Source organism: Diadema antillarum, unplaced genomic scaffold (assembly GCF_040938485.1).
Source record: "Diadema antillarum isolate AM-2024a unplaced genomic scaffold, OU_Dant_1.0 seq00001311_RagTag, whole genome shotgun sequence".
Taxonomy (NCBI): domain Eukaryota; kingdom Metazoa; phylum Echinodermata; class Echinoidea; order Diadematoida; family Diadematidae; genus Diadema; species Diadema antillarum.
The window spans coordinates 53,221-69,614 of record NW_027272084.1 but is presented as its reverse complement, the minus strand read 5'-3'; the positions used below and the strand labels follow the sequence as shown (position 1 = coordinate 69,614).

Genomic DNA, 16,394 nt, shown 5'->3' with positions numbered 1-16,394 from the left:
TATTCAGAGCTCCAAGCACAATAATATGTGACCGTGCACCTCAAAACAAACAAAAAGTCGCCAGACATGAATTTTTAGTTAAGACCATATTCTGAAAGAGCAGACTTTAAGCTTTAAAATGATGTATAACTCAAATCAAATGGACTCTGCTAACCTATCTAAATATTGGAAGAAAAGCACAAACTCAGTGTGAACTGAGAAAAGAGGCTCTGAAGTACAGTGTCTATTCAAACGCTTAATCTTTACGAAACCGTGCTGGCTGTGCGATGAATGGGACAAAAAGCAGGAAGTAAACCACCAGAGTAACAACAATGAAGGGATTATCAGATTAAACTGAAATTAAGCATGCCTCATTAACACATTCTGTCCATAATAAATGCCAACTTTCAAAGCAGTAGCACTATTCTTTCAAAAGTTATTAGAGTTGAAAGTGAAGAGTGTGGACAAGGTTTTTCAGAAATGAAAAAGGATTCTAAAGACACACCTAATCACACTATCAGTCTACCAAAAATGTTCGAGATAAACTGCTAAAAAAACACACTTTCCTGCCCGTTTTATGATACAAAATTTTAGCATAATGTAAAAGAAGACCCGCTCTTTCAGAAAATATGAAAAAGTCAAGTTCGGCTAGGTTGGCCCATTTCACTTATTTTCAGTCCTAACGCAAAATCAGTGTGTGCGACTTTATGTTCGTTTTGAGGTGCACGGTCACATATAAGAAAAATTATTTGATGTGAACAGAAAATGAGATGGTTGATTAGACTCAATTCAATTCAATTCAATTCTTTTATTTAACCATTATTTCCCCAACAAAATATAATACAGCATAAATCTGAACAGGAATAATAATCATACATTCGACTGTGCAAAGGACACATGATACAGATAAAGATATATGCATGCATACCGGCAAAAATACAAACCTATGCTTCAGTTAAGAAAAAAAATTTGAGAGGTCTTCTATACTTAAAAGCTGGCTTGTATATTGTGAATCACTCAAAGATTGTTTTATGAAATTGTAGGCCTTGGTGGCACGTTTAATGATTGACAGAATCCATACAAAATATTTGCGATAAATTCTTCAAAAGTTTTTTGTTAAACATGTTCTTATTTTGTCATATTAATCTGATATATTTCATATGTATTATGTGTAAAATAGAACTTAGGGTGTTAATGTACTACAGATAGGATTGAAATGTTATAATGTTTAGAGTTGATACTGCATTATTTAGTGTTGTTTTCAAATTTGAGAGATGCAGTCGCCCTATTACTATACTTATTCATCATAACTTCTCGGAAATGTCGTGCATAAGCCCTGAAAGGTATACAATAATCCTCCCCCAACTAGATAACACCTCCTTGATGCTGGATGAACGTCACGAGATCGACACCCACGAGTCATACAGAACACGAGTATAAACACAGCCAACAAGTCATACAGCCTACGAGTCATACAGCCCACTAGTTATACAGCCATCGAATTCGACACTAAGTGAACAAAGCTCATGAGTTCAACATCAACTAAAATAAGCCCAGTAGTCATTGAGCCCATGAGTTCGACACCAGGCAAATAAAGCGTATGACGCTGTAACACTCTAGCGACTCCCCTTTCCCATTCCTTATGCCACTTTTGGGACACCCTATACAATTACGTACTCTTATTCGGTTTGTAGCTGGCGTGGTTCGTTCTTTTTGCCTTCTTCGCCTGTAGTGTCGGTCTCTTTTATAGCCTATCTGGCATGATATCGGTCTCGTGAGCCTGTTTTGCGTAGTATTGAACTTACGGGCTTTATTTGTGTAGTGTCGACTCATTTCTTTTTTAATGATAATATCACCTTCTTATGAAAATATCTGAAGCTTCGACGTTCCACAACTTGATGTTACGGTCGATTTTTGTATTACATCTCTACCACTAGGTGCATTTTTTATTCATTACAGCTAGTCTAGTGTTCATTTTCTTCTTCTTCTTTTATAAGCAGAACTATAATGGCATAAATACCAACGATATAGAGTTAATTCAATGAAACCCGTAGAACCGATTCCCGTAGTGTACCCAATGCAATGAAAAAGAAGAAAAAACTCAAGACAAGTGATTTTTAACGTATTAAAAAATCTGAGTTTTGACTTCCCAGGTGAGATATACAATTAGTAGAATGAAGTTGATTTAAGCAGGACCGCAACAATTCATGAACTAACAATTTCCGCAATAGTTTCCTGCAGTAAAAAAGAAAGAGTGGAAAAATCATAAACAATAATGTAATGACCTAGATATGGCCATTGCGATCCTGGTATCTATCGCATTTGCTATGTTCGTTTCAGTGAATATTCAGGATGAAACTAATTATTTGCAATAACACCATAGTAATATTATTCATAATGATTATGCTTCCCTCTGTACCATGAATGTGTTCCATAGGTAACATAACTATTATGGTGTAAACTCAAGGATTATTTTCTTCATTGAATGGAAATATCTATATGGTATCAGAAGAATAATGTCAACTATACTGCTAATCTAAGGCAAAATGAATGAATTGTTCTATTCGTTACAGGCAGATCTATAATGGATGCTACGATCCGGTCTTAAAAACGTGATTCAGTGTGAATGTTGTGCGGAGTCTCCAACTTTAATAAACACACACACACACACACACACACACACACACACACACATACATACACTGCAAAAAGTCCGGTAATAGTGAACACCGAGCTGGTGTTAAATTTTCGGTGCTCATTTATGGTGTTAAATTAACACCTCCGGGTGTCATTTCCAAATCTTAAACTGTTTTTTGAAGAGTTTCTTAGTAACTGCACTTCTTGTTGATTTTTAATCCAAACAAGACGATCAAGAATTTTACATTAAAATACTAGATTTTTGAAAAAAAAAATTGAAAATAAATTTACTCCAAAGTAACACCAGCTGGTGTGGTCTCTTATTGAAGCTGGACGGGTGTTAAGCCATTGATATCAACACCAACAAATATCAAATCAACACCATGTGGTGTCATTTTTTAATTAACACCAGTACAGTGTCAAAATAACACCAGGTACAGTGTCAAATTAACACCACGAAGTGTCAGGTGAATACTTTTCAACACCATCACAGTGCATTTTCAACACCTGTGGGTGTGGTCCTTTATTGCACTTCGATCGGTGTTAGATTTAACACCTGTGGTGTTAAACCTAACACCAATGTTTTTACAGTGTATTATATACTTAAACATACCTTAAAGTAGCCTTGTAAAATATTGTGCCCCTCCCCCTTAAGTCCAGTGATTTACTTACATGACGATTATATCTGTTTACGATAGTCCTTTTAATGCAATTAAAAAGGCTTTGTATTTTTTATAGATGTTTGGCGCTTTCTTCCAAAGATGATAGCGGCAAAGGTGAGTAGCCCTTGTAGGAGGACAAATGCAGCAAGAATCCAAAACGCCTTGTCGTAAGACTGCGTCCTGTCATAGATGGTGCCTGTTAAATAACAAAGAAACACGAAAATTATGATTTCGATAACATCGGAGTACTCTGACTTAAAAATCATTTCATTCTCGTCATAGTGAAAACCTAGTCCGTATTAAAAAAAAAGTTAGCATAGTAATTCTTGCTGGAATGACAACCACCCACAGCAACAGCCAATCAGGAAGCTGGATTCTTGTCGTTATCATGATAATTGTTATTCTAGCAAAAGTTGCTATCATAATAGACACTTTATAAAATGGGTTCCTGATCTTTGACTCTATAAATTGAGTGTATAATGTGTGTGTGCGTGCATGTGTGACTGTATGAATATAAAAAAAGATGCAACATCGAAATCATAACGAAGGTATTGCAGAACTATTAGTATCATTGATCACTGACAATTGTGAACATCACCTTCTTCCCTTTATTGTATTCTCTTGTGTCTTCTCAGTTCAATGATAATTATTCGTTATTCTCCTTAATTTCTTTAAATCAGCGTAAACGAGTAAGAATATGCATACATTTATATGTAACATATACATTGATTTGTACATATTCATATACACTCAGCAAAAAAAGAAAGTAAACACTTTTTCCAGTTCATATTTTTCATAGAAGATTTATATAGACATCATTATGTCATATATCATATTAAAGGTTATCTACGTAATTGAATATCAACCAACCTTGTAGGTTTATACAAAGGGAAACTTTACGCATGAGTAAACACATTCGGTTTTGTACTCCAAGGCACTAAAGTAAAAATTGCAGAAATTGACATACTGTATTCAAATTCGTTTGCAAAAGCCCCTCAAGATAGCAATGATAACAAAAAGACCAATTAAACGCAATGAGAGACATAAATGAAATAGCAGAAATAAGTTTCCGTTCCCTTGTTTCTCTTTATATTCTCAACCGAAACCATAGTGGGGGAACTGAAGGGGGAACATAAGAATTTTCTGTCAACTCAAACTTTTAATGGCATAGGGAGTAAGCCGCAAAGGTAATGAAATGGGAAAAAATCCTTAATTGGAATTTTCATTTTTGATTAAGGAATTTAAAAATGCATGAGATAAAATCAATCAAAATCAAATCAAATCAATCAAAATATTTCAAATTTTCTTAAATTGGAATAACATTTCTACTTTCCAAGTTTTCTTATGAAATGATTTGTCAGGTAATTTTCTGACACTTTGAAAAGAATTTGCAATTTATAATTGATTTTTGTAATTGTTTGCAGTTCTTATTGTATTTAGAATGGCCAAGAATATCATGTGTTAAATTTGCATGTACATACATATCTCTTTTTGTATATATTTGTGTGTATGATATTATTTGATAAAGGAACCCTGTGGAAGGGGAAAAAACCCATTTCTAATTTCTACCATCTTTGTTGGTATACCATTGCTTCTTCTCTAATATGTTCTAATTATTGATTTGACTGAAGATTCTGCATTTTTTCCATTATTTTTTGCCTTTCTCTATCATTGGAGGGTTGCAAAGGCATAGTTATCATAGGGTGATTTTTGCAACTTAATTTGCATTTCTCATTGCGATGAACTTGTCTTTTGTTCTCATTGTTACATGCAGGAGTACATACGCTTTATTAACAATTTATCCATTTTTGCAATTTTTACTTTTGTGCCTTGGAAGAGAAAAACGAATGTGTTCACTCATGTGTAAGGTTTTCCATCTTATTGACATACTAGGTTGATAGCCAATTAAATTACCTTTAAAATGGTATATAAAACATTACTATTAGTCAAACAATCTATGAGAAAGATGAACTTGAAAAAGTGTTTACTTTCTTTTTTTGCTGAGTATACATATAGGTCTGTATAAAGTAATTCGCAGTCCACGTGTTTGTCCAATAATATTTAATGAAAATTGTCAAGTGACTTTCAAATTACTTGACACAGGGCAAGGAGCCCGAAAATTTGTGTTGCAACAAATAAACTGTGTGTATTGACAGGATGAGCTTGAGTTCTGTTCTTGTATTATATATAATACACTTGTATTTATGAGAAGTGCAGCGTTAAGCAAATTCTACTCTATTTAAAGTAGGCCTACTTTCCTTTGTATTTTACATCCATATAATAGTGCCTCACCGAATAGGACCCCACTAATTGGTGCTCCAATGCCAACTGCGAAAAAAGCCAGAGCAACCGAAGATTCATACTGATGCGTTCCCAAAAGTTCTTTTAATACAATGAAAAGGCCGGACACCATAGCACCATAGCAGAGTCCGCATATGAAAAAGACAATGGCAAGAGACCACAGGGATGCTGCCAGAGCGTTGATAAACATTGCGCCAGTTAGAATGACACATGCAGTGAGATACAGGATCTCCACGCGCACGTTCTTGCGCGAGGTGAGAATTGCGAAGCCTAGTCGGCCAAAGGCATCTCCGATGGCTTCTGTCAAAGATACATACACGGAAAGGCCTCCCAACCCTTTGGCTACGGCGTTAGGAATGATGAACAGAGTAAGGGCGTTATAAGTTGTGCCAAACAGAATCATCCCGATGAATGCAATTGTAAAAGAGGGGAATTCATCCTTGAATACCTGAAAGTGGAAAAAGCGAGCTGCACGCCCACGACAGCCGACTGCGCTTGATATAATTTCTTGACACCTTTCAGATGCCTTTGTCTTTGTGGATTCTGCACGACAAGCGTAGTCCTTCGTTGTTTTAGAACTGTCATCAACAGATGGGCAAACTTCATCATCTTCTTTGACGAGTACAGTCCCTGGAGTGGAGCATGGTTGAACAGTTTTCCTTCGTGTTGAAATTTGCCCAGAATTCTCGGATACCCAGATCACGTTTTTTCTTGGTTTTCTTGCTCTGTCGTCAATCATGCTCTCCTCAATTTGTTCGTCGTCTTCGTAACCAGGATTAGCGTTTCCAGCAGAAGCATCGTCTCTGCATCCCAAAGTGCTTGGAAGTTCCTGCAGATTGATCACGTCCACTGAAGTGCCATCTGTAGTTGTTTGGCCATTTTCAACGCCTTCTTTTCTTTTGCATATCTGCCCCGACCGTGGTCGAAGCAGAGCACCAAAGGACACTGAATGGAAATTCACTGCCCCAAGAAGCAAGAGGGCGCCCCTCCAACCGTAAGCCTCGTACAGCTTCTCCATCAACACCGGTAGGACCAACACGCCAATCGCGCCGCCCGTCACGTTTATCCCAGCAGCAACCTCGAATAAATCCGGAAAGTACATTGCTGGGACTGAGTTTGAAATCACGATGACACTGCAAAAACCTAAACCTGTAAGCAAGCAAGAAAACAGTGAAATTAAATATCATATGTTTCTGGCGGCTTTTTTTTTTTCATTTTCATTAACACACGGATAACACGAGATTGATATTACTTACTCTATACTCACATGTTTCTTGTGGTTAGAGTTTGTCTTCAAGACATTTATTTTAAAAAATGGTAAGTGCCATTGCGTTCTATATTTAGACGTAATGTTTTAGAATGTCCACATTGCAATAATTCAAAGCAGAAGTTGTTGGTTTCATTGTGGTCGTCCTACGAGCTCGACACCCACGAGTCATACGGCTCGCGAGCTAGACATTGAATTTAGAAAAGGTTCTTCAGTCATTTACACCCACGAGCTAAATATCAACAAGTCCATGAGATCGACACTAGGTACAAAAGGCCCACGAGCTCGACACTTCAAACGTTACTCCCAGGCATGTGTTGTTGAGGTCGTGGATTTTTCTTTTCTCCTATATATAGATGTCGAGTCCGTGGGTCTTGTTTGCGGCTTCTAGCTCGTAGGCGGTACAGTTTAACTCTTGAGCTGTATGGTTTGTGGGTTTTAAGACTCAGAGGTGTCGCTTGTTTTTTTCATAGGAAAGAGGTGGCAGTTGACAAAGCCTTGAAAAGATGATAACATGTATGTCATATTTATATTAAATTATATATCTAAATCATATGTATTATATACAGCTGTGTAACGTTACTTCCAGCCATAAGGGCAAATGCGGAATAAATGTTTTAATAGTTAGGGGGAATTTCGATAAAAAGCATGAAATATTCAGAAAGAATGCAAATATTGCCCTTTTTGAAAAATCATGCATTAATAATAGGCTCAATGCAGAATTGAACTGACAAGAGTAGAAAATGCATCTTATAGTATACCACTACATTCTGTATGTTAATGAGAAAATACAACAACAAAGCAGATATACCTAAATTCCCCGTCTTCTATGCACATCCAATATATAAATTATACACCCATTTTTTTCTTTGCATCCCTGCCAATCTCTCCTAAATTGTATCAATGGTACAGTCCTCAATCTATAAACACTATGCCATCTGTGCCCTGTAACTGTGGAGTAGTCCTGAGGCCCCAGATCAATGATAAGGCTTTGAAAAACATTGTCATAACCTTGAGGGGAATCAAAAATGTCCCCTTTGGAATGAATTCCCCTTCATATGTATACCTTGTTTTCAGAAGTATATTCCCCTATGGACGCTTTTATACTTATGTACATGTATGATATACTGCGTAGTCCATTGCTCATAATACTATGATGAGCATTCCAAAATTATATAGAGGTGCAGTTTAGATAATTCTTGATTTACTGTCTCTCCTTATTCGAATTTCTCTCGTCCTGCTTAGCGCTTTGTGTAAATCTGTCATTCAATGGGCAAAATTCAACATACTCAAGGGAGAAAAAATGACTAGAGATTCCTGTAGTTCAAAACCATACGAAACTTTTAACTCTGCCAAATTGCTTTATCTAAAGTTATCAACTATTTTATAGCGTACAATGTACTTAAGTTATATATATATATATGTATATATATATATATATATGTATATATATATATATATATGTATATATATATATATATATATATGTATATATATATATATATGTATATATATATATACGTATATATATGCATGTATATATGTATACATTATATATATATATATATATATATATATATATATATATATATATATTATATATATATGTGTGTGTGTGTGTGATCGCCCAGCTCAACTTCCCCCCCCCCAAAAAAAAAAAAGAAAAAAAAAACAACAACAACAACAACAACAACAAAGTCGCAGATAAGGAATTTCTGTAATGGAACAAAATGCGTCATTTGGGTTGGCCCACTCGAATTTCTAAAGTTTGTCTAACCTCGCAGAATTATCTTTTCTCTACTCGCTATCAAAATTTGATAGCTTAAAAACCCACTTAAAAAAAAAAACAAAAAAAAAAACTTTTTTTAAAAATTGAGATGTTGGACAGTTTTCTGGACCATTTTTTTTTTTTTTTTGACAGGCGCTGTTTTCCGGGGAAAGAGTAGATTTTAATTTACAATTCTGCACAGCACACCTGAGTGATCCTATTATATCTTTTTTTTTCTCTCCTTGTTCTCTGAAATTGCATCTCTTAACTCTTCCTTATTTCAGTCACTTTTTGAGTGGGTTGGGTGGACCAGTCTTAACGTGTTATATATCGTTTTAAAGCTTTAAAAAGGCATACTCTTTTAAAGTTGGTAGAAAAGTTGAAATTCATTTTACAATACTTTTTGTGGATTATTACATGGGCGATCGGATATACAATAAATCCTAATCCTAATATCATCTCTGCTTCACATACCGTAAAGAGAGAACGTTGCGGCAAAGTGACCTCCATTCTGAGCGAAAGACGACAGTACCAATCCAAGCGATGACAGAGCCCCACCGAACATGACCAGCTGTCGTTGACTAAACTTCCGCAAGAGAGGCGTGATGAATATTGCTGCAGGTTGATAGTAAGACATGCCAGCAATAGATGAAAACAACCTCCCTCATTTTAGAACCTATCCTTCTTGAGGATGGTGTAGATTTCATTTTTAAAGATTCATATTTATGATTTTCCCGTAATCCCTTCTTAGCCATGGTACGGACGTATGTGTACTGTTATGATGATTATGTATCTATACGTTTCTCCTTGCCGCATAAGATCTGTGGCGTCGCATAATAAAGAACTTGATGAAACTGAATGAAAACTTTTAGTCCAGTGATGAAGCATATGTAATTGTTGTTTTAGCGTCTTGTTTTTCTATTAACTTCGTTTATTTTTCTGGGATGATTTGGTATCTTTCTCCTCCTGTTTCCTCCATCCCTCTAAACAATGCATTTTCAAAGGAAGGAAAAATATCACAACTAACAATCAAGCAATATGAGTGTAATCTCGAAAGCTATACAGTTAGGTAGGCTTGCCAGCCGCTCGTTAAACTGGAATCAAAGAGCAGTAAAGTATGCACACTGGATTCTGATTGGATCCTTTTGGATTTAGCACCTTTTAGAACAAAACTAATTTTTACCGCCTGATTTCTCCATTTTCTAACAAAATTCTAAGTACTTCACAGAGCGTATTGTAATGGATTACTAAAAATAATTATATGCATTTCCGTTACTGAAAAAAAAATCAAATTGGATGGAAAATATATTAAGTACCTTTTTGAAAAGGGACTCTTTATAACGTTTGAAAAATAATGACAAAGGATGTTGCAGGATGACAGATTTGTTACTGTCTTAGCTTTATTGTTTGTAAACTTATTTTTTAACAAAACAATGGGAATTCAAAGATTGAGTATTTGCCACCGACAACCAGGGAAAGCAGTAGGTGACAAATTCAAACCCCACTGGTTTGGCGGGGAAGGGGGGGGGGGTGACATGTTTGGTTTATATATCGGCAGCTTTGGTTTTCAAAATTTTGAGGCTCTCCTCCCCCTAAAAAAAGTCTGCTGCAGCAAGGAACTACGTACTTCGAAGATCTTATCTTAGCTTTCTTTTTTTGTCTGAATAACTTTGTCTATTTGTCATGATGACTTGGAAGGGGGAAAAAATCATCAACCTGTAATAATCCAATGAGAAAACAGGGGCAAATATATTACACTTATCATTTTCCATTATCAAGAGGAGGAAATATGGACTTTTCATTTAAACAAATGAAATTTTGTTGAATTCTCTTCGTGTTCTATCTGTATCGTTTTCCGTGCGTGACGTCACGAACTGTCGTAGACTTCTCATCCAACCATGGCACTGACGTCACCAAAACTTTAAATATCCATAACATTTGAATTGACTGTCCGATTTTCCTTCAAATTTTACTTTTGCGTTCTACTAATATTCCCGCTTTTACTCAGTCCATCTGTAAGAGTTTCCAGTTCCCTTCAAGTTCTGTTTCGATAACAAATTTTCACCAAGTTTTCACCTTCTGTCTGTTTGGTTTCTTTTATTTCAATGTATAATAATCCACTCGAATATGAGGTGGCTTTACACTCTTCACTCTTGTTTGACAAGGCGGTCAGTGCAAATTAAGTGGACCACTCTCTTACCCATAGAAAACATGAGACCAGCGGACACGGATATAACTGTTCCCGTAAACGCTGTTGAGATGCGCAGCTCAGCGGTGGAATCGTTGATGATGACGCCAATGGCTCTCACGTTCCCAAGTTCGAGGAATGCGTTGAAACTAGCGCTGAGCAATATGATCCATCTCCTAACACCTTTACTTAAGCAGGAACTGCGCTGAGACTCCTCTCTTCTTCGCCTCGCCGCCATCTTGTTACCCTTTTTACCCTAAAAGACAAGGAAGGGAGGAGAGAATTACAGGTGTGGAACTATCTATTATCATTCCACGAGAACCGTCCATTTGTATCATTGTTTGAGTCACAGAGCTGCTGTCTGCAGCTTTTAAATTGCCATTCTGAAATTATTTGAAATAATTAATCTCAAGCGTAGAATAGGAATGTTGTGTTGTTTTCGTTGTTCATTCATTGACGAACATGTTATTATTATCATGAAATAAAGCTCCGCTGTAGCTAACGTGACTAAAACGTATGATGTGTCTAGATAGCAGAAACTTGTATAGATACTTTTTCACACTCTTAGATGGAAAAACAACAAATCTCAAACTGTCTTTGTGTATAGACATTGCTCTTGGCGAAATCAGGAAAAGATGCCTTCTCTTTTTTTCCTATTTCAAAAGTTGGAGATACACAGGCTCACTTTAGTCGTCATTTACTTTCAGCAAAATACTAATTGTTACCATTTGGCGATCCATACGGCATTCAGGGAGCCAATTAGTCCATGAGCCAAGTCTGAAAAAGCCCTTATTTTTCGATTTGGTTGCACCCCCGGAGGGCCCAAGATTTCTTGTTTCCAAAAGATAGGTACAAGTCTGTAGTTCATGGAAATGACATTTTTTACCTTGAACTCTTGATCGTTACCATGGCAACGCAGTTGATATATCACAACCTTTGGCAGTGTGTGCAATTTCAGTGTCAAATCAAGAAATTGGGTGAAATAGTTCAAAGTTTATTTCTTATGAACATATTCTTAGCATATAAGTATTTTGTAAGAATGTAGGTTGAATAAATTTCTTGAAAAATGATTGGTTTAAATGAACATGAGTGTTGCATTATGGGTACTAATGCCGTTTGAATGTCATGTGACTCTTTTCATTGTAAGTCATTTCAATGCATTGTCAAAACTTTAGTAAATGTTATTTTATATTGGCATTATTCAATAAAAATTGACAAAATTCGTTATAACGGAGCATATTGATAAAGAATAGTGTCTAATGACTTCAATTTTCCCATATTGAGGCAGACTACCAATTTGTTACCATGGCAACTGAAGTCATGTAAAGAGCATGAAAACGTGATTCTGCCTACACAAAGCTCTAGTAAGGGCAATAATGTCTGTAAAGTGTACAGTCTTAAAACCAAAACTTCATTAAAAATTATTGACTGTCCCAATAAAGGACCAAAATGATTGACCTATGAACAATTAAATATTTTTGTCAGGTCAGTGTTCAGTGTCATTTCTAGGTCATTCTCAAGGTCATTCTCAAGGTCATGCTCAAGGTCATATGATACAGTGACATCTTGCAGTTTTATAACATGGTTATGTAATAAACACTGCAAAGAAAATAAAAAATATACGATATCCTAAGCAATGCTAAAGGAGCACCATGACATCAAAAAATAAGTTTTCAGATCATTAAAAAAGCGCCCTCTTTTGTCCAAATATGAAATAATACTTCTACATCTGAAGGAGACAAAGATGGCGGAAATGACGGAAATATTTCTTTGATGGCATGATCCAGGTGTAAGTTGTTTTTGTCATAAGGGAGAAAGCTAACCAGCTGATACACCACGAACAGAGAGCATTGATTACAATAGGTAAGTGTTTACAAAGTTTGTGTTAATCTTTGATCTCAATATTTAGAACTAGAAAACCAAGGTCTTGAAAGATTAGTCCCATATATTAATTTTCATGTAAGTTAAATGATTTTTCATTAAAGGTTAAGCGTAGTCTTTGTTAAATCTCAGTTTGTCCAAGCTATCAAAAAGGAAATCAGTTGTTCAGATTAGGAGCATTGGCATTGTGACAAATAGATAACAATAGTCAGATTAAAATCATTATATCTGTATATCATCAAGATTAGGTAAAGAATATGGACCAATGCAAGAATTAGGTTCAAAACTGTTTTTTTTTTTAAATTTAGACCAAAATGTTAAACCAGGACCAAGATCACGATCACGTTATGAGCTGATGAATAAATATGTTATCAATACTACGATCATTGGTCTTTGCTAGTGAACAAAACCTTTTACCCTATCCTAATATTAAGATTTAGAATATGATTAAGAGCATCTTAAGGCTCAGGCACATATTGAATTAATATCAGGACTAAGACTAGTGACTTAGACTGAGTCAAAGATAAAATATCAGGACCAAGATAATGGAAATGCCATGATCAAATTAAACAAAACAAAAGAAAAACCCAGTCAATGTTGGTCAAAATAAACGCTGAACAAAGTGGGAAAATACCGGAATTAAGATGATAAAATTTGATATAAAGAAAAAAAATTCTGATATTTAAGAACAAAGTCAGTATGATTTAAACCAAAAGGAAGACCAGATCTAGGTCAAGGGCGCAATGGACATAGTGATCACTACTTAGTCCAAGCTACTCCTAGATTCCATGGCACAAGGTTGGCAAAGGGCCCATTGTGCCACCTCCGTGTATTTTCTTTCTTTTTCAAGCGATTGCTCTAAAATTTGGCGCAGATGTAAAACAAGTCATGATCTAAATTTGGTTCTATAAGAAATTTTAATGGTATTATGGTGACCTTCAGATATTCATTATCTGAAGGTTGCCACGTCCGGGCGCTATTTCATAAAACGTGCCACAAAGTAGTGAAAATGTAGACCATTTGATTTACATTTTTTTTTAAATTGTTTTAGCCCCAAAAATAGATAAATAACTGTCAAACAAAAATATACAGGATGTCCATTTCCATTGAATACCTTTATTTCCACAAGCTCTTCCTTTAAATCACTTTCATAAAATCTCAGGGAATATTTCATTTAAAGTATTTTTTTTTTCATTTGCACTTTATGTCACGTTTTATATCACTAGTAGATTTAATTATAAACTTGTTTGTGTATGAACTCTTTTTTTCAGATATGGATGCCTTTTCACTTAATGTATCCCACCAGCCGGTCAAGCGGTCAGTTGCGAGTGAGAGTACTTCTCCATCTATTCATGATGGACCACTACCTGAAAAGCAAACAACTAGAGCTAGCATTGCTCCAAGAGATCTCAGGAAATGTATCTTTTGCCAAGCAATGACCTATGTCAAGTCACACTCAGGTAGTAGGGTGGCAGAGACTCTTATAACTTGCCAATCTCAGGAGGTTGCCGAAAACATCCAAAGAGCCACAGAAGTCAGAGAAGATGAAGAACTCCTACTAGCCATCAGAGATCTCACAGTCACGCACATCAGATACCATAAGAGTTGTCACAAACGCTTCATGAAGCGCAAATCCTTGGAACGCTCGAATCAGAAGAACGATGCTCACATTACAAGCTCATATGATGCTGCATTTGATGCCTTAAAGGAATACACCAATACTGAAATAATCAAGGATATGAAGGTAATGCAGATGGCTGATCTTCTTAGGAAGTTCAAAGAGCTCCTCTTTGATGCTGGCACTGAATCTGACTATCGATCAGAAAAACTTAAAAGAAGAATAGTGAGCCACTATGGAAATCAGTTGTCTTTTTGGAATCCGAAGAATCGTTCCGAGTCTGAGATGGTATTCCTTGAAGAGGTACTAAAGGGCTAAATTGCTGAGGCAGGTGTGCAGTCTGCATCTACTTCTGTGGAAGAAGAAGCATGGAGCAGCGACATCATCTCAAATGATGAAAGTGAGGGAAAAGCTTGCAACATGTGGTAGTTATCGTACAACAGGCTCTACTTCAGGTGCTGAATTCAGCGGTCTCCCAACCCATTAGGCCTGAAGATATAGATGAGAACAATGTTCACATTCCGAATTCTTCGTGTATAACCTGCTGGCCTGCATTATTCACGGAAAATGCAAGTTTCAAGTAGATCAATGGGTTTCTGTACCAGCTACCATCCATCGTCAAGTCTTCTCTATCAGTCAAGATCTCATACATGCCATGAGTCGGGGACGAGTAAAAACACCAAAGCATGTGGCACTTCCTTTCCTTGTTAGAACCCTAGGTGGATCTTCAGAAATGATAACTGTCTTGAACGGAAAGGGTCATGGTTTGTCTCACACACAGGTAGAAGAGATGGAAACTTTGCTTGAAGAAAATGTCTCAAAGACTTACTCCAATTTGCCAAGCAACTGACAAAATGGTGTATTTGAGACATTCTGTTGGGATATAACAGTGACCTTCAAGAAGAGACGCTCTCTGGACGTGGAACTACACACTGCACTAGTGGCATAGTACTACAAACTAGACGTCAAGAAACAGGGTTGTCACAGTCTTCCACCAATGCTCGAAACACAAAATCTGATGGCGCCGTCAACAATTGCAGGCGTTCCATTAAGCCCGAGCCAAATGCAGTGATACCGTACCAGTCAGTTCCAAGGAAAGGACCAGCTAGAGAAACTAGTAGTTGATCAAGATCTTCTGACAGCATCGTCTTCTGAAAATGCTGTAGCAAGGAAAAATGATTTTGCTTGGTTCTTGACTATAGATTGGCGCCTGAGGAAGTGATGTTCCAAGAATGTGATGACAAACATCAGAATGTCCCCAGCTGGACTGCTTTTAACAGGCTTATTCAGGAGAGCATACCAAGTCTGAGCACTATCAGCTATCGCCCGTCAATCGATGCAAGCCTGACGGTTATGTCTACTGTACACCTTGTTGAGTAGGGGGTGTGCGTGGCCGCATTGATGAAGAGGATTCATCCCCTATCACGTCGCAACCGGACAGTACCCCCATACCTGATTTCCCATGCCCATGACGTGAGGCCCCTTCCCCCTTCCCACTTCCCTCCCCTTCCCGGCAACCGAGGAGAACTGTGCGAGACTTGGAGACTGGCTACTTGCATACTACCGGTCCAGCACTTTCAATGTGTGTGATCACCAGCCCCTACCGATGATGTCTGGTCCCCCTATGCGCCTACTCGTGGAAACCAGTGGCTCACCATACCCCCATACCCATCCCCATCCGTTGGCAGGATGATGTGAAGAAGGGCCTTGATCAGGACGTCCGACTCCGGTAAGCCCAGGCGTACGGTTGACTTCCAGGCACTCAATCGCCATGCTACCCGCGAGACCCACCATACACAATCCCCGTTCCACCAGGCCCGTGTGGTTCCATCTAACATGCACAAAACTCTGTTTGATGCATGGAATGGATATCACAGCGTTCCCCTTGATGTGCGGGACCGCCATCTCACCGCCTTTATCACCCCGTGGGGTCGCTATTGGTACCTCGTGGTCCCACAGGGGTACATCGCCTCGGGGGACTGCGATAGCCGCCGGGTTGATGACATCGTGGCAGACTTCCCAGTGAAGACAAAGTGTGTGGACGACACACTCATGTGGTTGGATAGCGTAGTATTCAGTATGCCTTCTTCCAG

The 16,394-nt window shown here is 37.3% G+C and overlaps 1 protein-coding gene across 1 annotated transcript; it reads right to left on the bottom strand.

Annotated features, from left to right (window-relative positions):
- Positions 1-3,328: 3,328 nt before the first annotated feature.
- Positions 3,329-16,139, bottom strand: LOC139708130 (monocarboxylate transporter 7-like). Its single transcript, XM_071620107.1, has 5 exons — positions 15,957-16,139; positions 10,815-11,058; positions 9,089-9,229; positions 5,571-6,728; positions 3,329-3,474 (listed from the first exon to the last, which is right to left on the bottom strand). The coding sequence occupies exons 1-5, from the start codon at positions 16,137-16,139 to the stop codon at positions 3,329-3,331; spliced, it is 1,872 nt and encodes a 623-aa protein (XP_071476208.1).
- Positions 16,140-16,394: the final 255 nt, after the last annotated feature.